The sequence below is a fragment of the Sphaeramia orbicularis genome, chromosome 5, assembly GCF_902148855.1.
Source record: "Sphaeramia orbicularis chromosome 5, fSphaOr1.1, whole genome shotgun sequence".
Lineage (NCBI taxonomy): Eukaryota > Metazoa > Chordata > Actinopteri > Kurtiformes > Apogonidae > Sphaeramia > Sphaeramia orbicularis.
In genome coordinates this window covers 47,161,698-47,184,958 of record NC_043961.1, presented here as the reverse complement: position 1 = coordinate 47,184,958, position 23,261 = coordinate 47,161,698, and the positions used below count along the sequence as shown (strand labels likewise).

The 23,261-nt window shown below is 37.5% G+C and overlaps 1 protein-coding gene across 1 annotated transcript in view; it reads right to left on the bottom strand.

Annotated features, from left to right (window-relative positions):
- Positions 1-23,261, bottom strand: part of nxph4 (neurexophilin 4) — a 78,503-nt gene continuing 55,242 nt past the window's right edge. Inside the window, exon 2 of the mRNA XM_030135466.1 lies at positions 1-1,325. Coding sequence (XP_029991326.1) covers positions 519-1,325 — 807 coding nt within the window. The 3' untranslated portion in view covers positions 1-518. The remainder of the gene's footprint in view (positions 1,326-23,261) is intronic.

The following is a 23,261-nucleotide window of genomic DNA, read 5'->3' as shown; positions in this document are numbered from 1 at the left end:
GACATTTTAAGAGATTTTAATGTGCTTTTTCATACAGTATATTGTATCCAGCATAGCATTTCTCATACATATAACTCTCTTTATATCCAGGGTTTGAAATGTAAAGCTGAGAGGATGATTAACAGTCAGTCTACCATTACATTATGTCTGCCATACAGCACTGCCGCCGCAGAGGACACACTGATCCCAGCAGTTTTCAACAGAGGTCTCAAACTGCAAAAAGTAATAACACAGAGAAACAAATATCTAAAAACAATAAGTGTGCTGAGGTGGAGTACATTATTTACAGAAAGAAATCTAATAAAAACAGAAGTAAATACAAAGTTGGAAAATAAGTCAGAAATCAGCCATATCCTAACCATCCATAACTCTGATTATATTTTATTTAAATCCACAATTCACAGCAATTGAGAGGCAAAAAACTGTCCCCTGCCTCTTCACTGGAATCCGTTTTTTATCATCATTATCTTCTTCATTATTATTGTCTTTTTTTCCTCCTTTTTTCAGCTCAGTCTTGCTTATCCAAAATAAGGGTGCTCACTTTGGAAGTTGTAGTCCGGACACACTTTCTGAACCAGCTTGTAGTCGATGCTAAAGAAAGAGATGAAGATGCAGATCACCTTGAAGGGTTTGGCACAGAGCCAGGCAGCATGGGACTGGGTGTGTTCCGTGAAGCAGGTCTGAGACGGGTCGTACAGGCAGGGTTTGGGCTTCTTGGACCTGTTGGTTTTCTCATACTCCACCCGGCAGTTAAAGGTCTTTACCTCTTTGGGGTCAATGGTGGACTGTTGGGTCTCCTGGATCTGGATATCCTGCTGGGTGTGGGGGTGGAGTGGCTGTTGCTGCAGAACCTCGAACTCGACCACTTTGGTCGGTGGCACAATGCTGACCGACACGTTACCCAGGCTGGAGGAGTTGTGACGGAAGTAAACGGTGAACGTCCCGTTGATGTGGTCCACAATCTTCCCCGTTACCAACAAGCTGAACTTCATGGTCTTGACATTGAAGTAGAAGTCCCCCCAGCCAAAGATTTTCTTGGTCTTCATGGCTGTCTTTAGTGAAGGTTTGCGCTTGGAGCGGTAGCCTGTCTGATCCAGAAGCAGGGACTGGTTCCGGGCCGAGTCATATGGGTTGAAGAAACTGTAGGTGGGTGGCTTGGTTTTCATGGGGGTCTGATCAATGGACGTGGAAAAGACGCGGGTTTGATACGGATTTTTAACCACTCCTCCTGTTTTTCCTCCCACTGTGCCATATGGAAATGTCTTCATCACTGACCCCACTGGACCTAGGTCTGAGAAGTCGACCTGCTTCTCTAACCCCTGGACCTGGAAAACCAAGGACAGAGAAAAAAGGAAGAAATCATTACTGCCATGTGCCAGAAAGAGGGATTTCTGCACCTAATCCAAACTAAGATACATTTTCAGAGTAAAATTCGAAGTATGGAGAAAAAGTACAAGTTGTATGTTCACATTTAATCCAGCTGCCTGAATAAAACACTAAAGTAGCTTGATCGGACTGAAATTTGGGTTGACCTTCGTTGGACCAGTTTTGGTAGGTGTTTCCCACTGTGATCTTGGAACACCCAAAATGACTTGCAGTTCTGGAGATGTTCTGACTCAGTCATTATCATCACAGTCCTTATCAAAGTCACTCAGATTCTTTTGCTGTCCTTTTTCCTGCTTCCAATTTTAGTTCAAAATGTTCACTTCACAAGACTAAGTTGACAAACGATGACAAAGGACTGTGGCTCAGTTGGTAGCGTGGGTCGTCCAATGACTGAAGGGTTGGCGGTTCAGATCTTGGCTCTGACTGTCTAGTTGTTGAAGTGTCCTTGGGCAAGACACTGAACCTTGCATTGCTGCCAGTAGGCCCTGGCAGCAGCTGTCCACTGGTGTGTGAATGGGGTGCTTTGGGCACCGTGAAGGTGTAGAAAATGTGCTATATAAGTCCGTTTACAATATCACTTAAATGCTTTCCTCAGTCATGATAAACTATGACTCTCTTGAGCTGCAGAATTATCTTTTTAAATAGACAAAACTATGTGTAATTGATGTATGATGTATAATTACAACGGTTTCTGAAAGTTACTTTTTCCCAACAAACCACTGCATACCCCCCCCCCCCCCACACACACACACACACACACACACACACACACTCAAAAGAACATTAGATGGTGGAGGACAGGACCCAGGTGTTTGAAAAGATGTGGTAGTATGATGATGCGAAGGAGGAGTCGGGAGTTGGTTGATGAAAAAATGACCTAATTTAAAAAGTAATCATATTTGCAGATGAGATAAGGTATGTTTCGTTCACATTATGTTTTGTGATTTACATTTATCCATATATTCTAGAATTCTATGTTAATGACATACAGCAAACATTTGTGTGTAAATGTTAAATAATATGTCCATATGATAATTTTTGTAGTTAGGGTTGGGGAAAGATAACAAGCATTTGGTTTAATAGAGAAGAAATCTGCAAAGATGTGATAAAAATAACTCACAGGACATTTAGCAGCATTTAAACCAAACCAAAACCTTTTCCAAATTCATAGTTTGAAGAAATGCACAGTGTCAACATTGTATTCTGCTGATTGTTCACAGTGTACAGACAGATATACTGGTCACAATGTGGTGCTCAAATTCAATGTCAACATCAGACTTTTTCAAGACAAAATTCCACTTGTGTTCTATTCAAACAGGGGGCCTTGTCCTCAAATTGTTGACAAAAAGACAAAGGCAGCATTATTTGTAGAGTTTTATTTAGAAAAGAAGGCAAGAGAAGGATAGAAATGATGGGACTGCAGATGGCTGGGAAGAAGCAGATAACATGGCCTGATCTGCAGTTTACCTTTCACTGTGGATTTTTTTTATTATTATTTTTTTTACTGTTCCATCAATATTAAAGTAAATCGACTTATTGCATCCTACACACAGAAACTCATCAGCTTATCCACATATAGTGGAGGAGGTAAATTCTTTAAAAAATACCAATGTTTCTCTTCAAACTGAAAAAAAACCAACAACTATAAGTTAACCTTCAAATGTATTATGATGAACTGATGAGCAAATTTAGATAGAAAACTAGAAGAAAAAGAAAAATAGGAATAAATCAGTTTTGTTTTATAGATGGTGTTGTGGAAGTATTATTGATATATGGATTACGGTGACATTTGTACATAACACGCATCACCCATAGCTCTTGAGCCTCTGGATGCTGCGTAGTATCTCTAATACTCATTATTATGAGCTGAATGATAAGATTGAGTGTCCCTCGCTCTGTGTAAGGTGTGACAGACACTGGGTTTGATTTATTTATATGGAAGATCCTTTATGTTTTTACCCCTTCTATCACTTTTCCATTTTCTTTTAATATGGGCTCTTATCAAACACAAATGACTGTATTAAGTTGCAGCTGAGATTGGAAAAATCACAATGGCTACTGCCACAGTACTGTGGCAGGAAATATCAGTTTGTCTATTGCCACAGAGCCAATCAAATGATCTGAATTCTTCACTCTGAACGTTGTACCAGTGGCTGCTTTATACTCTTAAAAAACCTGGGAAAATTCCTCATATGAGCCAGAACAGTCACCACATTTCATGTTGTTTGTCTGCATGCTGAAACTGAAAGTGTGAATAGGTGCACAAACCAGCTTTTGGTAACCAATACCCTAGCCTTTTCCTGTAACTGGAGATGTACATGGTATGTGCAGTGCTTATTGCCACAGTACTGTGGCAGCAGGATGACAGGTTACCAATCTACACATGATATAACAAGAGCGCTGATTGGCTCTGTGGTAGACAAATGAGAAAGTAGTCCCACAGTTCTGTGGACATAGCCTCTTCGTAAAAAAAATTAAAGTCTGGTCTACAATTTATTACAAATTATTGGTCTTGGAGATTAAATGTGTTAAATCTTGTTTTAATAAGATGAATTGGAAAACAAATGACAAAAGAGCTGCTTAGCTGATGTTTTCAATGTATATGATAAAACGTTGTTACACATATGTATTGGTTCATGTACATTCATACAATAGATTTAGAAATCTTCCACTAGAAGTTAATTTGACAGCTCTGAGACCAATATTCTTTTTGAGTAAAACTCATTCTGTCATTCTGTCTCTCAGAATGTCACATTTTGACCCAAGACTGTATCTTGGAAATTATACCCAACTAGCATTTTTGAGTTAATTTTTCATTATTAGTGACTTGGTACAGTTTCAGTCCTTTTAATTTGGAGGAATTTTAACAGTGTCATCGAGAAAATGAAAAGATATGTTATTTTTGTTATTTTATTAATATCAGCATAAACTGATATTTGGGGGTTTGAGATAGTTTAGACAAACAACGCAAGAAATCTGAAATGGTAAATATATTGTGGGACATTTTGATGTCCATACTCCACATGGCATAAAAGAAGAACTTCATCTTTCAGAGTCAAAACGTGTTGTCCTTTTTATATTTTATACATTCATATACTATATACTGTTAGATGCTTCATTAGGGTTCAGTGATGAAGCAGTAATAATTAAGACAAAATAATTCCCATATTATATTGTGATAACTTTCCTTGGTGATCAGCAATTATGATCATTGTGATATAAATTTGTATAGCAGTAATTATGATATGATGAAAAAAAAAACAACTGATCTGAAGTGTTTGTCACATCCTGGCCATGTTCTGGTAACCATCTGGTAACTTCACATTTCACTGTTAAACAAAGTAATGATTTGACATCTATCATGGTAACACACTGTACAGATGATGTACTGGTCACACTGGGGTGCTCAAACAAATGCCATCGCTTTTCTTTTCAAGATAAAATTCCATCTATGTTTGTGTTCTATTCAAACAGGGAGGTCTTGTCTTCAAATTGTTGACAAAAAGACAAAGGCAGCACTATTTGTACAGTTTTAGTTTGAAAAGAAAACAAGACAAGAAGAGAAATGCTGGAGCTGCAGATGGCTGGGTAGACGAAAATAATATGGCCTGATCTGCCCCAGATTTGAGCTTTCATTGAGGTTTTTTAATGCTCCATTAAAGTTAAAATAAAGGGTCTTACTGCAACCTACAAACAGTTACTGGTCAGCTTATCCAAATGTTGGGTCAAATCCACATGTACGGTCAAATTTGCAAATTCTTAAAAAAAAAAAAAAAAACCCAGACAAACAAATAAATAAAATGTTTCCCTTCAAACTGAAAAGAGAAAAAAAATTCGACAATTGACATTTGTTGTCATGACTCCTCTCATCATCATAACACTGTTGACCATATCGTCTAGTCTTATGCTTATTTGAAAATCTGCACATTGTATATACACAACAACAACAACAACAACAATAACAACAACAACAACAACAACAACAACAATAACAACAGCAACATTCATTCATTCGTTTTCTGAGACAAAAATCACCAGTTCATTGCAAGGCTGACAAACAATCATCCACTCTCACGTTCACACCTACAGGTGACTTAGACTGGTCCATTAACCTATGAAGTGCATGTCTTTGGACACCTGGAGGACCCAGAAAGAACCAATGAAAACCACCAGGAGAACATTCAAACTCCACAACATAACACATAACAGGCCTTTCCATTCAGGCAACTGAAATTAATTTGCAGAATATTTGCCACATTGTCATATGCATTGTTTTCAGGATATAACATTACCTCTCAGGATATGAGAATGTGCTCATATTGCACAGCCCTATTGAGAAACATGTCCTATTTCCTTTTATATTCATAAATGCTGTACAGTAAAGGTCAGGTAGCTGTAGAGAACTTTTTACCTCCTAAGATTTTTTTTTTTTTAGCCTCCAAGTCGAGACACTGCTACGTTTCATCTCCTGAATTCCAGAAAACAAAACCGTCTATTTTTGTTAACACACTTTAATTTTGTTGTCAGTGTTGCTCCGGAGAGCAAAACAACTCTGCATGTAAGGTAATGGATGTGAGCCTTTGTTTGCTCTGACAGCTTTCTGCCTTTAATCCACAGCCTTGGTGGTTATTCACAGGGCTGATTGACTGGAAATCTTCTCTGTGCGCTTTCAAGTCTCATCAATCACATCACTGCTATGCTCCCCTCCATATGCATATATGTATGCACACACTTTAAAACACACAGGTACATATGCACACTTCAAGCTTGAAGCTGTCATCAAGTGACAGCAAGAAGTATTACAACTATTCCAAGGGATTACATGTGCTTCCCCTGAGGATGCATTGGGATAGAGCTTATACTATTCTCCAAAGTGGGTAAACAACCCCAAAAAATAGGTAAATAAATAAATTAATAAATGAAAATTGTGTTTCAAAACAGGTAAAAGATCAGATCTTTGTCTCTGCTCTGGTCAGTTCCTGCCTGCCTTCATTCATTTTCAGTGTAGTGAAACCGACAGGTTTGTGCTGAAGTCCTTGTGTGTCATCAATCACTGAACCTAATAAAAACTCTGTATTTGTAGAGGTAACTGTGCAGAACTCAATAGAGCCCCTAATGTATTCAGTCATTCAATTAATGTATCTATTTCTGTTGGCCATTCATTAACATGCCTGCAGAGCTGATTTCTAAGTAGATTGATTGAGAGGAAAATAACCTGAAGTTTATTGAGTGGTGGAGGAATGAATTACAGAAAAAAGAATGATGCTGGTAAATGACTGGTGACTGCGAATAATGACCCGCTGAAGAGTTTTAACAGACCCCTGGCTCCCTTTGGTGCTATTACTGGGGCTGTCATAGTATCAGCATATTGGACTGACTATCCAGGATACAAGTGTGTGTGGGGGGATTTGCCTGTCTTTTTACATGTCCAAGTAATTAATGTTATACCAATAAATTGCATAAGAAATGAACAACGGGCTGCTATTTTGTACATTTTGGGTGTGGCCATTTTGAGTCCTTGGGCCATATTTGGACAAAAGGGTGGAGTAGAGGGAAGAACAAAAAGTGATGACTGAACTGATGTGAAAAGCCAACTTAGTGACACAGTGACACTTACTGACATTGTAAAATGGTAAGCTCCATACATTTGTATAATAAATCATTCGATAATGTTGTAATGCAGTATTTTTCAACCTTGGGGTCGGGACCCCACGTGGGGTTGCCTGGAATTCAAATGGGGTCGCCTGAAATTTCTAGTAATTGATAAAAAATGTAAAAAATTAAAACTTACTAATAAAAATTTACATTATGCAGCCTAAATGTCATCTAAAATTAACATTTATTTGCAACATATTACAGCAAACTATTTCATGATCAAAAACAAATTAATTTTAGCAAAAAAATGTCTCTGTTTGAATGTCTGGGGTCACCAGAAATTTGTGACGTTAAAATGGGGTCACGAACCAAAAAAGGTCAAGAACCACTGTTGTAATGTAACTTACTAACCCCTACAATCAAGAAAAGAAATCAGTTTTGTTCAATAAAAAGAAGCTCAGACAGTCTAACTCAGAAAAGTGTCAATCACACCAGTCAATAAAATTTCACAAATGTCAAAGTACCCTATTTACATTAATTCAAATCAAAGGTATAAGTACAAAAAATGATGCCAAATTTTTCTTGAGAAAAATGATTAGCTTATGACTGTTTTTTCAATGTAAGTATACAGGATTAAGTATCTGGCATGTGTCAGTAAGATGTTTCCACACTGGGTTTACTTTGGTGGCCCATTGGTCGCAACTAAATACAATTTAGCTGAAAGAATAAGGAGAGACTGAATTTTAATGCCAGAAAAGTGGGGGCACGTCCTCTCACCACTTACTAAAGGTCCAAATGACTCAAAATGGTGTAGTCTACTCATTATTTGGCCAGTACAGAATTGTATGTTTGGTATCAACAGATGCATTACAATGTCGAGACACATATGATATTACTGACTTCATAAATTATTCTCTACTGGACTTTATAAAACAGTCATATTAAAGGTTATATTCATAACTTTACAATTAAAAATGAGTTCTTCTAATAGCTGAAATGGGGCTGCATTAACCAGAGAGTTGTGATGTTAGTGTTCACTGTCAAACTGCTGAAGCTGGTCAAAATGTAGACGACCCTAAATGCTTGATAGTTCTTTGTGACATGGAACTGAAGCTCACTCATTCTGAATCTCTACCTTTATTTCTTTGCCTTGTAGAGAGGAATGCTGATTACAATTAGTCCACTAGTGGCATATATTATGTATTTCATTGTAGTAACAGCTAATGAACTGATCTCAGCTGTGTAGTGAAATATCTAATCACAGGAGCAGACAGCAGTGCAACTTCTTTGTCCCATGTCCCATGAGGGCAGACTGGATGCTGTAACAGCTCATTACTTACTCTAGTGGTACAAAGTGGGATTGTAAGACTAAACAAAGCAGGGCTAACTGGTTAGCATGGTAATCTCATGAATAACAGAATATATCGATGTCTTTGGCATAGCATCAGAACTGTTATTTCTTCAGACTCAGGCAACAAGTCAAGAAATTCTGAAGCATTTTTTAAGTATAAATATTAAATTAGCTCCTTTAAGGTCACCATTACTGAAAAACAGTTATAAGTAAGACAAGGAAACTAAAAACTGGGGTAGACAATAATTGTAGTTTTAGATTGTGATGATACAAGTACAGAAGTTGGCTCTAGTATTTGACAAAACATTTTTACAAGGAGTGGATCTCAAGAAGGGGCCCCACAGAGACCTATTATGTTTTGAGCCCCGAATTTTGTGCTACAGCCCTGGCCGTTATGGCAGGCCGATGGAGTGGTCTTGCAGTTTTTAAGTTTGTGAACTGATGATTTGAGCTGACTTTGCTGTTGACAGGTAGGATAAGCTACAGTTGACGGCAGAAAAACATCAGAATACATACAGCAACAAACAGTGTGTACAGTGTATGCAAGACGGGGACTTCCTGTGAATGCGCTGTCAGCAGTGCTGTCAGCTAGCTCCATGTGTTGCCATCTGTCAGGCTCTGCTGGTGCAGTCCTAATCATTTCTCTAGCTGAAGGCGCATAGCTCGAACTAGCACCATCATCATAATCCTTAACCATCTTCAGCGGCAACATCACACCATGAACCTCAACTTAACCCTCAGGGTCAACTGTATCAAGCACAGCCAGTTAAAAAATGACTTCATGAATGGGTCTGAGGTTGGCACAAGTCTGTCTGAGGGGAAAACACAACTGTACACAGTCAGCAGCTTTAACAAACATCGATTGAACAGAAAAAGATGAGCATGGAGACAGGGCTTCTTCTGTGGCATGGAAGTAATAAAATGCCAACAGAAACCAATAAATAGATGGGCTTTCTATTAGCATAAATATGAAATTTTTTATGCTTGACAGTAAATCCATTTAGAGGGTGAGGATTTGTTAGAAGAAATATCAGATATTTTCTTGTGACATGAAATCCATAAGCTATAGACTTTTTGCAAAACAGCGGATGTTTGCTATAAGGTCATATCAGGCGGAAGGACTGACGTTTAGAAGCGCAGCTTCTCCGTCTCCTCAGCCTCTATTCAGTCTAGTTTCTATGAGTGCGATTGAACTTTTCAAGCAGCAGGCAGTGGTGTGATGGTAGGTACACACGTACACACATACAGAGAAGACACAATTACACAGTTACAGAATAAACAGCTCATGAGCTTCACATTATGTTACAAATCCAATTACAAATGACAAAACATCACATTATCATAACCTTTTTACATGTGAGTGTCATACATCAAATTCAGTTTTTATTAGTCACAACCATGCACAGTGTGACATGAACTGAAATGGTTATTATGACTATCTGTAACACAAAAATAAAAATAGAATTTACATTCACCAAAATGCACTTAATGAAACCAAAATCACTTATTAAACAGAGATGAATATAAACAAAGAAAATAACATAGGCTAGCAAATGACCACAGTTTGTCTGTATATATGCATGAACTTTAGTTCATGTTAACTATGTCAATACAAGTTCTGGGCTAAAATATTCACTTGTAATACATACAGTTGGTCCTATGGTCAGACACAATAAAGCAATGTTAATAAGTTTTTTGTTCCTTCTGTAAAATATGCCTAATGAAAAACAAAACAAAACTGTTACACAGTTTATGTCACAACAGTTTGAGAAAGAAACAAGTCTGAGTGATTTTTGAACATTGTTATAAAAAAAGAAAGGAAGTTATATGTGAAGTTACCACCAGACATTCTTAATGACTGTGTTACTCTGATCTGTTTTTTAGTGATTCCAGGTCTTTACTGCTGTATTCTGCATTGCCATTTCTCTCCATCATCAGCTGGTTTTAGTATGCGTGATACAATGGGTTTGCCTTTCCCAAACTTAGCAGTGAACCCTAAATGCTTTTATTTGGTCGCCAGATGGCAGAGGAAAAAACATTCTTTACATCCTCAAATAATGTCCAGGGGTTTGTTTAAGCAGCAGAAGATACCAGACTTATATCAAAGGGACACTTGTATTAGATGGAGGTCTTTATTTCCACTATCCTCTGTTTAATAGGTGGAAACTGCCATATTTTGTATGAAACTTTGTTTTGATGTCCTGTTTGCAATGTTAAAACTGCATAATTGCAATTACATGTTTTGCAAAATTTACTTTCTCAAATTAAAAGATGTTACACCATTTCAGTGGAAATAATTGATTACCTAACTAAGCTTTCTTTTAGTGCAAACATTCTCTTCCTGTATTGTTTGGAAGTTTCCACAAATGACAGTCTCACTGAAAAAGTTAGACATGCTCAAGACAAAACCAGACAATAACACTTCAGATAACTGATTTAACTACAAAATGTTTGAAACAGCTAGATTATATTGTCAGATGCATTAAATTAAATTTACAGAAGTGAACTTTAAACTTAAGTGGCAGCACATTACATAACAAGAAACAGAAGTGTATCCAGGTTATTTTTTGCCAGCCTGTAACTGAGGACCAGATTTATTTTTTTTGTATTGGAATGTGGTTTGTATTTGGAAAAAACTGTAATAATAGAAGCTGATGAAGAACGCTCTGTGTAAAAGTTTACAAAAGGTGACAAAGCCATGTGAAATGTAGGAGAGGCCTCAATCATCAAAGAAGTAACAAGATGAAAGTGACACAGGACAAAAATGATGAATATCTAAAAAACACAGTAAAATGATGCAAAAGACTTGAGACAAAAATGCCACAACTTAGACTTTTCTACATTTCTATGGCAGAAAAGTCAGTCAATCATGTCTGTGTACGTTACCATTTCTATAATTTTGGGTGCCTGTTAGTTGGTGAATGACGATGGAAGAGTCAGTAAAAATTTAGACATCATGGACATTTTTTGTAAATCTGCATTTCAAGAGTGATATACCATTTATGTTTTCAGTGCTAGATGAATAATGGCATTAGGGGAAATGTCAGGACCATGAAAATAATTAGGATTCATCCTCAAGGGACTATGGATTCTTTACAAAATGTCAGACAGTCCCCCCATCTCTTCTTGATTTATTTTTGTCTGGACCAATGAATTGGACTGACCCCAGAGAATGCACAATAAAACATCTGAATGTGGATGTGAAAACACAGCGCAGTTCAATAAAGTGTAAATCTCAAACCCATTAGAAATGACCTCAGATAGAAAATGTCAGTAGGAACCTTGAGAAGAAGAGACAGTAGACTTCAAAGTGTTCTACTCCCAAGTGATATTACAGTTTTTAAACTTAGCATTTTCAACTTCCAGGTGCAGGTGCTTAGTTTTAGACACTTAAATGTTTGATTAGTCATGGTTAGGCTTGGGCAACAAAACTACTTTAAAGTAGGGAGGCACTGATACCAATACCAGTATTGGGTTTCAGGTCCGATACTCAGTGTGTGTACTTGTACTTGTACTCGTAAAAGTACTCCGATACAACCGGACCGATACCACTTATGGCAGTGTGACATTTGCAGTTAAGTGCACCAGGAACACGGTGGAGGAGTAATGCCGGTACTCTGGAGATTTTTCAAAATAAATGACGGTGACAAAAGTAACGTTGACTGCAAGTAATGTTAAAGACACAGACCGATACGGACGGAGTGTTCTGTTCGAACTCTGCGTACATTCCATCTGTTTTCCAGGTGCTCGTGGATGCGTACCCAGATGGAGAATACCACTGGGAAACATGGAGGTAGAGGATCTGTTCAAAGAGCGACTGTGTGAGTTAATGAAAAACTACTGACATATTTAAGACAACTACCCTCATCAATATCAATATCACGATTACCCACATTAGTATTAAATCTGTCGTCTCCATGTTTATTATTACTGACTTTCCTCTTCTCAAAAAACTTTACTTTTCTTCGTGGTATTCAGCCAGTATGATTAATCAAGAGCGGCGCCCTCTGGTGGATTGATTGAGAAATGCTCATTCTAATGCATTAAATGTCAATAGCAGCAATGACAACGAGAATAAAACACATTTACAAAAGTAACTAAGAACTGTAATGATATTATTAAGTACTCATATCAGTACTCGGTATCAGCAAGTACTCAAATGTAAGTACTTGTACTTGGTCTGGAAAAAAGTGGTATTGGTGCAGCTTTTCTTTAGAGTCAACTTCAGAATAGTTTTATCACTAAAACTTACTGCTTATATGTACTTTAAACTTTAAAGCAGACAAACACTATCTGTCAAAATTCACATGATTAAAAAAAAAAAAATCAAGCAAGCCTATGTATAATTAGGTTTCAAAGAACAGTGTATTGGCTCTGAAAAGCTGTGAAAGTACATACTGCTGTGTACATACTTGCATTCAGGCCACCCTTTTGGATAAAACTGAACCCATTATATGACCAGACTCCTGTTACAAAACCAACAATTTTACTTCACAAAATACAGGAATTGAGCATTCATTTGGATCCTGTTGAGTCAGCAAATTAGAAGTAAAAACTGTCAGAAGGGGGCAACTTTAGGGTCATAGAATCTTGAACACAAAACTGACAATCTATTTTACTCAACAATTCAGAACAGCAGTCATGTTCTGTTCACATGTTTCCAGTTACTGTTTTCTTTAAATGTCCAGTCTACAAGATTTAGAGGGATTTAGGAAGATCTCAGTACAGAAATGGAATCTAGTATTCCTAATTATTTTTCATTGACATTTCATCACATGAAAATGACAATCATCATTATTCTTTCATTACCTTAGAATGAACCTTAGGTTGCTCTTGATTGTTCCCAGAGTTCTGATAGACTTTGGAAAAACAGCATTTTCCTACAATACACCATGGTTATGGAATTATCTTAAAAAAAAAAAACAAAAAAAAACCTGTAAAACTACATACACTCATTTCTGTTAATGATTTTAAAAGTATCATAGAGAATGCAGTAAAGGAGGAATGTCACTGTTTTTTTGATGCCATTATGGTTGAATAGTTGTTATTGTGTTTTATTGTTCATTGTGTAACATGTATGTGTTTTATGTTGTTGGACTTTGTATGGCTGCTACCTTGGCCAAGTCTCCTATGCAAAAGAGATTCCTAATCTCAATGGGACTTCCTGGTTAAATAAAGGTAAAATAAAAAAAATAAATAAATGAACTGTTTATATCTACAAAGACAGTGGGTCACCTTGCAGAGTCATGTACAGCTCAGGCATGTCTTCCACTTCTTGTTTTTTCTATTACAATACCTGCTATACATAGACCAAAGTTAATATTATTTTAACAAGTAGCTAAAACTTGTTAATGGCCACTCTAAGTGGATGTGGAGGAGAGTTCTGTATCATCACCACTAGATATCCCTGAAAATATGAACCTTTGACTTTAGGAGAAGATCATGCTTGAATAAAAAAGACCCTTTCACAACGTCACAAGGAAAGCCTTTCTGTCAAAAAGCCCTGAGGGCAAACTTATCCCATGTAAACTTTACACATGTCAACATGGTATTAGTGCTTCTTCCACTTAGGAATGGGATTCCTGTTTGGGGGGGGGGGGGGGGGGGAATCATAGTGGAGGATGGAATAAGTATTATGGTGGCCTTATACATATGTATGAAACAGGCAACTCAATAAGAGAACAATCATAGGAAGAACAATTAAATTATAGAGCTTAGGAGATAGGGGGAGATGGTGAGGAAAATGTTATTAGTGGGGAATTGAGATGAGGAGAGGGAAGAGTAAGGAGATCTTGAACATTTTCTAGGAGTGGGGAACATTAATCATATTTAACTTAATTTGTAGGTTTGTATGAGCAAAAAGCATCTTTAGCCGGGGCGCAGATGGAAGGCCTATGAGTACAGGCAGAAATGAAATGGAGGGATTGTTTAATGAGTGGATTATGGGTGATGTGACAGTAGTGACAGAATTAGGGGATGACACACAAAGAGGCAGACAGGGAAGGTTTCAGACAGTGGGAAATAAAAAGTGGCTTCAATGTAACTTATTGAATAGAAAAGGTCAGATGTGCTCCAGAATTGACAGCTGAAACCTGATATATCACATGCCACAACAATGAAGATCTCTTTTTATCATTAAGGAAGCTTCAGATCGATGGTCACACCTCCGTCTCTCACAGTCTCCCTCGCGTCTATCGCATGTCTGAGTCCCCGTCTACAGATTCACAGTCATCCATAGTTTCCACCTCTTCTTGATAGTGTGAGTATTCAGAGGAAATGGTCTTCACACTCACATCTGACTCCCTCCCTCCCTCCCTCCTTGAGGATTGATGAGAAGATAAGAGCCGCTTGTCTCTGAGCTCTCCAAGGCTTGTTCTTTTGTTTAATTGGAGTTTTATTGGTGACAATCAATTCATTTCTATCTGTGCTCAGGGGCTGCATTGATTTACTGTCACAGAGGAGTCAAATGTATACATCCACTCCCACCTCTACAAACCACAAGCTCAGACACTTCTGAGGCCTGTCTGAGAGTTTTGTTTTTAACTTTCATTTCTACTACTTAACTGCTTTTTGTGATTAGATACAATAATGATTTTTTTTCTTGCAGTTTTTTGTTTTAGTTTGCACTGTTAATTTTTTTACCCACAAGACTTAGAGAAACATTTGTAACTACAAAGAGGACCTTAACTCAGAATGGGATACGTGGAGGTAAATGCTTACTACTTTTACTTACTTAAACCCATAGAATATGCAGTAAATGCTCCCTCACAATGTTGTCCCCAGTAAATCTGTAGAAAGTCCTGCTGCAAAGCTAAACATGCTGAATTTTAGACTAAATGGTGATGTTTTGTCTTTTTTTTTTTCTTTTTCAGTTGTGTTCAATCCATAAAGACCCAAACAGCCACCAGCAACCAATACCATCTACTGCACTGTTTAATGACTGTCAATCTACTAATCCAATGAGTACATGTAAATAGCTGCTGTAAAACACATTTTCTCATCTTTTCATGGTCATCAGATATGACCCATTTGGACATTCAGAGGCTCTGTAGTGAACATGGAAACACTGCCATCTTCTACATCATTGATTCAACAGTAAAACCCATTGAATTTGATCAATAACAGTGGATGGAGACACTTGGTTTATGTTCAGTTAATGATATTCTTTGTTGAAAAAGTTATGTTTTCTTAATTTTTCTTGGTTTCTGATATTATGACAATAAACTTTAATCTGATTTTAGATGAACATCTACTTGATCAGTGGATTAAATATGGGAAAATACCTGATTTTTATTGAAAAAAATGCAAAATACAGAGGATTATTTACTACCGAATAAAGGTACACCTCAAAATCCTCATCATGATGTAGCAGTACATTTACATTTGTACTTGTCCGCTTTTTCTTGCTATCTTTTAACTCTTTCCCACAGGCAACTGAAGCCATGAAACCTCTTAAACCAACCAAATGTAACAACATGAAGAGTAATTCTGCAGCTGGTTTTGCTGTATCAATGTGAAGTTTTAATACATTATTTCCAATTAACTGAAGCAGAGGTTTTATGAGGAAAACTCCCTGTCCCTGTGTTGGTTCTGAACAGAATGATGAAAAAGCTTCAATTACCAAAGTTTGTCAGAATCTGAATGAAGGACAGGTGGACTGAACACCAATTAGAGACAGTAAGACTGATTTTAAAACAAATTTAATGACACAGAGTCAAAGCACTTCTTTTTTTTTTTTTTTTTTTACACATTTGTGGATTTTTATGTGCATTACCACCCATAGTGATGTGTTTCATCAGAACTGGCTCATATGATTGCACTTGCACAGAAAAAAGAGAATCACTTTAATAAACTTATTTGGTATCATGCACTCATTCACTTTTCCATAATATCTGAAAAAAAAAACCTAAATAAAACTACAGAAGGGAATTTCTCAAAATGAAGCTCAAACTACATATGCACTTATGTAACTAAAAACGAAGTGAAATCAAAAAACAAACTGAAAGACTGGGGGGAAAAAAGAAAGAAATCATGAACATGTCCTCAGTGTAAAATGCCTGATTTGTAATTGCTTTGTTGTAACTGAGCAGGTTCTTATTTGGGAAACTCTCCACAGGGCTTCACTAGTGCTTTTTCACTGATGATGTATTTCTGCTGTTTCGCTGGACTGTGACATCCACTGTGTGCTCTGGGGCAGTTTGTCTTAAACAGAGTGTGAAACAGCTGCAAAAAAAAGGTCAGTTCCTCCACATTTAAGTCCAATGTTGTCCACTGGTAAACACTGGACTATGTCCTTCAGGTTAGGAACATGAGTCAAAGACAGGTTCAGTGTCTGTCACTAAAGAAAAAGATCAACAGGTAGACTGGACTGGGGTGGTCTGAAGGTGTATGGAGCTATGACTTAGTACATTAAAGTCTCAACTGGTTATGAGCTCAAGGTAATGAAAGAAGAATAAAAAAGTATGTGTTTAAACACAGTATACAGTATAGTAAAACCTTGCAGTATGAATTGAATTCATTCCATGGCAGAGCTTGTTTTGTGATTTACTACTTTTACAAATCAATTTTCCCCATTGAAATTAATTGAAATATAATTAACCTGCTCCACCCCCCAAAAACAACTTTTTTAAGGGTTTTTAAAATAGAAAAAGTGCAGTTACAAAGAAAGTAACAATTATAAAAACATAATAACAGAGAATGCAAAGAAGAAGAAATAAACTGGTTTTAACTTATTTCCCTTAAAAAAAAAAAAAAAAAAAAAAGATTTGTGTGTGAGGAAGGAGGGAGGAGGAGGAGGAAGATGAGGAAGATGAGGAGGAGGATTGTTTGGAAGGAGAATCGCGATCACGTTTTCTCTTACATGAAATTGCAGTCACATTTTCTCTTAGATCAATGAGATGAACACGTAAACTGAGTGAGCGGAGGCTGCTCCTGTTGGGGGGAGCATGTGCAAACTCAGTGCTGACTTGTGGCGCAATCGTTCAAGACAAAAATACTCACCAGCTGCTGCTTGTAAAGCAATTTACTCATACAATGGTATACTTGTACTGCGAGGTTCTACTGTATATGCCCACATGCATATACTGTAGATGCATAAATACAAACATGCATATTGGGGCTGTAAAATAAATAGAAAAATAAAAATAAAATGGAAAAAATAAAATAGGAAAATTTTCAAAAAAAGAAAAGAAAGAAAGGAGGATTTGTTTATGTCTCTTGACCCGAAAGGTCACTGAACAAGTTCTGCTCACTGTAGCTTTAGTAACCATTAATAAAATGGATGTCAAAACAATGCTTGGAGAAGTGAATGGACATGTTATATGTGAAAAGGCAGTGGTGGGAGTGTTTATATGAGCACTGCTCTGTCAAGTTCCTGCAGTGAGAAACTTTCATATTGGAGGCTGACATGTCAGGTCAACCCAAAGCACTCAGCAGCCAAGTCAGAGGTCAGACCTGTGTAACCCCTGACGATAAAGGTACTGCAAGCAAAATGACTCATCAAGACACACTCAAACAGGTTTTAAAATACAAACTAAGTCTACCTGTGACATGTTCATCTATATCTCTAAGTTAGAAAAATGAATCTGACATGTACACATGTAGCTTCAAACCTGCACACACAAGAAACTGCCATGCTCTGCACTTCCAGTATAGCCTACTAAATAATCAGGACTAACAGAAAGCTGACATTATTTATAGCTGGGTACATTGATTACTGATAATACACAGCTGGACAGGCAGGTGACCCACTTAAGTGATGTACAGATGAAGGGAAACACAGCGGTGTGCCTCACAGGATTAATTTGGAAATAATTCTGCCATTAGGTTATGACAAAGGCCGACGTCTTTTGATGAGGAAACAACAAAAAAAATCATTTTGCAAAGGCACTGTCATTATATCCTACGCTTAGTGCTGCCCAAGACTAATGTGATTCTTTTAAACCAAACAGATATTAACCTAACAACCCAGACTGTTTTTACCACTATTCCAGAATGATAGTGGATTGAGGAAGGCCTTTTTCCAGCACTAATGAGGTGTGGAGATTGGCCTAGCAATGCAAGACTAATAAAGCAAAATTACACAAAGACCCAAAAAAGAAAAAAAAAAAAAAATGCATTGATGCTTTGTTTTGTTGGATATGCACAGTGATGTCCTGGTTTTGATCACATGCAGAATTTGTTGAAACATGACAGATCCAGTTATTCATAAACTTGTTTACATTATTCTAATATAACATCACATCTGTGTTTCTATTGTCTTTCTACAAACAGTACCAAAAAAAGACAGTATTCCTGCTTATCCAAGTTGTAAATCCACGTTTCTCAAAATATTAATGAATTGGGTCAGGGGTCGAGTCATGGGTGGGACTGGGAGGCCCTGATCACAACACCAGTGGCTTAACACTTAATTTCTGTAGGACAATGTGTGGTTCAGTATTAGACTATCAATTTGATGTCACATGACTCATGTATAGTTTGCACTGTGTGTGTATTTTTACCTGGACTCTTCACATAATGTATGTATTATACTGGAGCATACACAGGCTGACCAGATGGTACTGAATACATTTATTCTGTAGAATGAGCTAACTCAAATCCATCCAGATATTTTATAGAGCAGTGGTACAACCATCACAAACTGCTGCTGGTTTTAAGAGTTTTGATGCAACCTATTTGTGGGTGGATATTTAATTTATTTGTCATGCCCCTGGTCTGTTAAGGCCTTTGAAAATATATATACTCATCAGCCATAATATGCTGACCACTGACAGGAAAAATAGTATTAATTCTGATTATTTCATTATAATGAGAACTGTCAGTGGGTGGGGTATATTAAGAAGTAACTGAACATGTAGACCTCCAAATTGATGTGTAGGAAAAAGCAAAAGGGTCAGGAGTAGGGATCTGAGAACAGAGAATTCTGATGTCCAAGTCAGGGGGTTAGATCATCTCCAGATCTTGTTGTTCATTCCCAACGTAAAGTGGTTAGTAGCTACCAAAAGTATCTAAAAGAACAACAACTGGAGCTCAACCAACTGAGCATCTATGGGAGCATAACATTATGACCACCTGTCTAATATTATGTCCTTATTTTTTCATAAAAACAGATCTGACCTGAGGCCTAGACTCCACCACACCTCTGAAGGTGTGCTGTGGTATCTGGATGAAGACTTAAGCAGCAGATCCCTGAAGTCCTGGAAGTAGAGAGGTGGGGCCTTCATGGATTGGATTTATTTGTCAAGAACCTCCTACAGATGCTCGATAGAATAGAATAGAATAGAATAGAATAGAATAGAATAGAATAGAATAGAATAGAATAGAATCTATATCAAAACACTGGATGGTCACAGAGTGTGTGTGTGTGTGTGTGTGTGTGTGTGTATGTGTGTGTGTGTGTGTGTGTGTATCTGCACAGTTCTGAGAAATTGAGATGTTTTTAACTGGCCAATTTGGTACCTACAGTTGAAGACACACCTATTTGCACTGGCTTTTAGTACAAGTGTGTGACTATTATTTTTTTTTATCTTCTGGTTGTGTTTTTAGACTCTATTTATCTTATTTCTATGTATCTTTTTTTTTGTCAGTTTTAGTATATCTTGTATTTATTCTTATTTGACTAATTTTTAATACATCTTGCATTTGAAAATGTAGAGCACTTTGGGTACTTTGCATTGTTCTAAGTGTGCTAAATACATTTCACCTTGACCTTGACGTTTAGGAATAGTCTCATCTCCACATTAAATATCTCGGCAAGTTGAAAGGACCAATATTTTGCGAGATATCGCTAATTTTGGAATACAATAGCCTTACAATCACTTTTCTATGCCATATGTTATAAGATGGTTGACAGGAAGTGCAGTACCACACTGCATGATGGGAAATTAAGTTAAAAACAGGAATGACGCATTTACTAACTTCACTCCCTAGATATCAGTATTAATATGACCCATGGTTCCCCACGGGTCAACGCACTAGTAGAATAGAATAGCCTTTATTGTCATTGTGTGTACAATGAAATAAGGAGATGGGCCTGAGATTGGAATGTACTTCCTTAAGCCTGCTACATACTCCGCAAGAACAGAGAAATGCATTCATTTTCTGGAGGTGGCAAGAACAAGTACAAAGGTCATTCTGGCCAGGACATTTCACACGTCATGAGAAACTCAGGTGCTCTGCTTTTCCACAGTAATCACGCCCACTTCAAATTTCTGACAAATCATACAATAGTTCTCGAACACTGTACAAGAAAAAGCTTCTGCCTGAATGGTGTGTTGAAAACAAGCTGCGAAAACTCTCAAACCAGGGCTGTAAGAAAAAAAGACGTTATTTTGATAAAGTCACTCATTTCCTTACATTGTTCATTTTACTGCTTCCAACACATCAGCTACAAGGACTAAATGTCTAAAGGTTCACTTGCTGCTTAATCTATCCAACCCAGTGAAAGGTACCATGGTACTGAAATAATCGGTGATTGGTTCTACCCAACATTAAACTTTGGCTGTTATTTAGTCAGTATAAATTAATAACAGCCCATCAGAATCTTCAATGTTTCTCACCTTTGAATTATGGATATAAAGAGAGTTACATGTCTTCACTTTACACTTTTGGTAATTTTGGATGATTTCAAATAATCAACTTTTAGACTATTTTCCATCTAAACAAAGATAACAGAAAATAAGCAGCTGACACATTCAGATTACTGGTGGTGATTATCTTTAATGTTAATCAGCGACAGCCCTGGATGCTGTAGGGTGGTAACATACTTGTTTTCCACATTGGCTTCTTGTGTGGTATATTCCCACTAAGCAGGTACAATCGATTTGATTTACTATCATCTACGGCCTGCAGATATTATGTCAAATAAGCAACAAACTGCAGACTGTGTACACTTTACTGTACTGGATTCCCTTTATGACAACACTCTGATTAATCTAACAAAACCAGGATGCTTCGTGTGTAAATAAATGGTCTTAATGCCAGAACCACCATGAGATAGCAGAATAAACAAGCTCATTTTGGAGACAATGAACACCTCTGACATCCAGAAAAACGACATCCTTTGTATAAAAGGGCCATTTGAGTTGGTTTGGGTGAACATATTACATTACAGACAGCCCGTTGTGGCATCCACAGGTCTCACACCAGGAATTACACATCACATATCTGTCCTGTGAACGCCATGGGATCCTTTTTATTATTTCTGCAGGTTGAAGCCACAGAGACAATGTTTTTATTCCTCTGCTTAGTCTGCTCTTCAGTTCACCCAAAGCGGAACAAACAACAGTAAGAGATGGATTATGTCTTTGGACAAAGCAGGTCACAGACACTCTAGATATAACACAAAGTGCTCTTTTCTACTGTAACTGTGAGGTTTTGGGAGGCAAATGAGACAAAGAAAGTTGAACTGGATATGTCTAGGCGCTAGCAGTCAGGCTGTGGCTCAGATGTGTTACATTTTACCAGCAGTAAGTCAAATCTGTTTTGACAATGATCATATAATAAGAAAAAAAAAAAGGGGGCGAACTGAAAATGACATTTAATTACATAAAGCAAAATAAAGCCAGGGGGAGAAAAGATAAACCAGTAGGGGGAAAATAGAGAGAGAGAGAAAGAGAGAGAGAGAGAGAGAGGGAAAAAAGAGAAAAAGAAAAGGCAGTAAAAGCGATTTCGCAGTCCAGTGGTGTTGCTGGATTATCATGAAAATGAAAGCTACTGAGTCAGGGAGTATCACAGAGCAAGGAAATGGAGCTGAGACAGATAACACAGTAAGGGAGAAAAAGAAAACGAATAAGTGAACGAGTGTAGAGAAAGCAGAGAGGTCTGTAAGACAATATGAGGGGAAAGTGCAACGAAAGAGAGAAAAGCTAAAAAGACAATATATATACGACACACAGCGAGATTATGAGTGCAATAAGACAAAAATGAGAATCACTTCACCCCATAGAAATAATCAGAGGTTTCTTGAGAAGTAATATCAGTAATATTGTTTCAAGAAGAGCAGCTCGGCTCTGAAATAATTTTTAGTTAAAGAAAGAATAAAGTCCTTTAGCTGTGTATAGATCAAAATTTTCAAAGTAAGCAAGGAGATGGATCATGCTGTAGTCAAAAGTTTCACAAAGTAGAACTGGGACTTTTTGCACAGACCAGCATCTTGGAGCAACACAACATCCGGTATCAAACTATATGACAGCGGTGTCTGGATCCACAAAGAAACAAAGAGGGAAAGAAAGATGAGAGATGGCACTGTAAGAGGATTTATGAAGTTATTGTGTGCTTCCTTAAGTGTAATATGCTGACAATATTGCAAAATATTGCAGATGCCACTAAGATTGGACTGAGAGGGGAATGTGGAAATCCTCCCTTGTGGTGTGTACAAAAAGATGTGCACTAGGAAATCCAAAATGTGCAGTTCTACAAACATTTGGGGCAATTTTTCATCTTGTTGCAGTGCTACAGCATTGTGAGGTGATAGGTTTCATTATTTAGCATCTGAAATGAACCTACTCAGCCTTCTCAAGATGAATTAGCTGGAAAATATTGTCTCTTTGATGCCTATCACTGTTACTGGTCAGGACATAAGAGACAACTAAATCAGCATCTTTGTGTGAAATACTCACACAGAGATGCAAGTCTGCAAGAGAGACCCTGCAGAGGCAAAACTGACACAAGACATCGTATCCTACTACACACACACACACACACACACACACACACACACACACACACACACACACACACACACACACACACACCTGGTTTCCCCCCAGCTATACAATTACTTTGCTTGAAACTGTGCAGGTGACCGTCAGATTCTGCAGTGACTTCATTATACAAAGACAGGCTTGTGTGTAAACACTAGCTCTGCTCAGGCTGCAGTCAACAGTGTGACTGTAGGATAATGCACAAATGACACATCAGTCATCACACA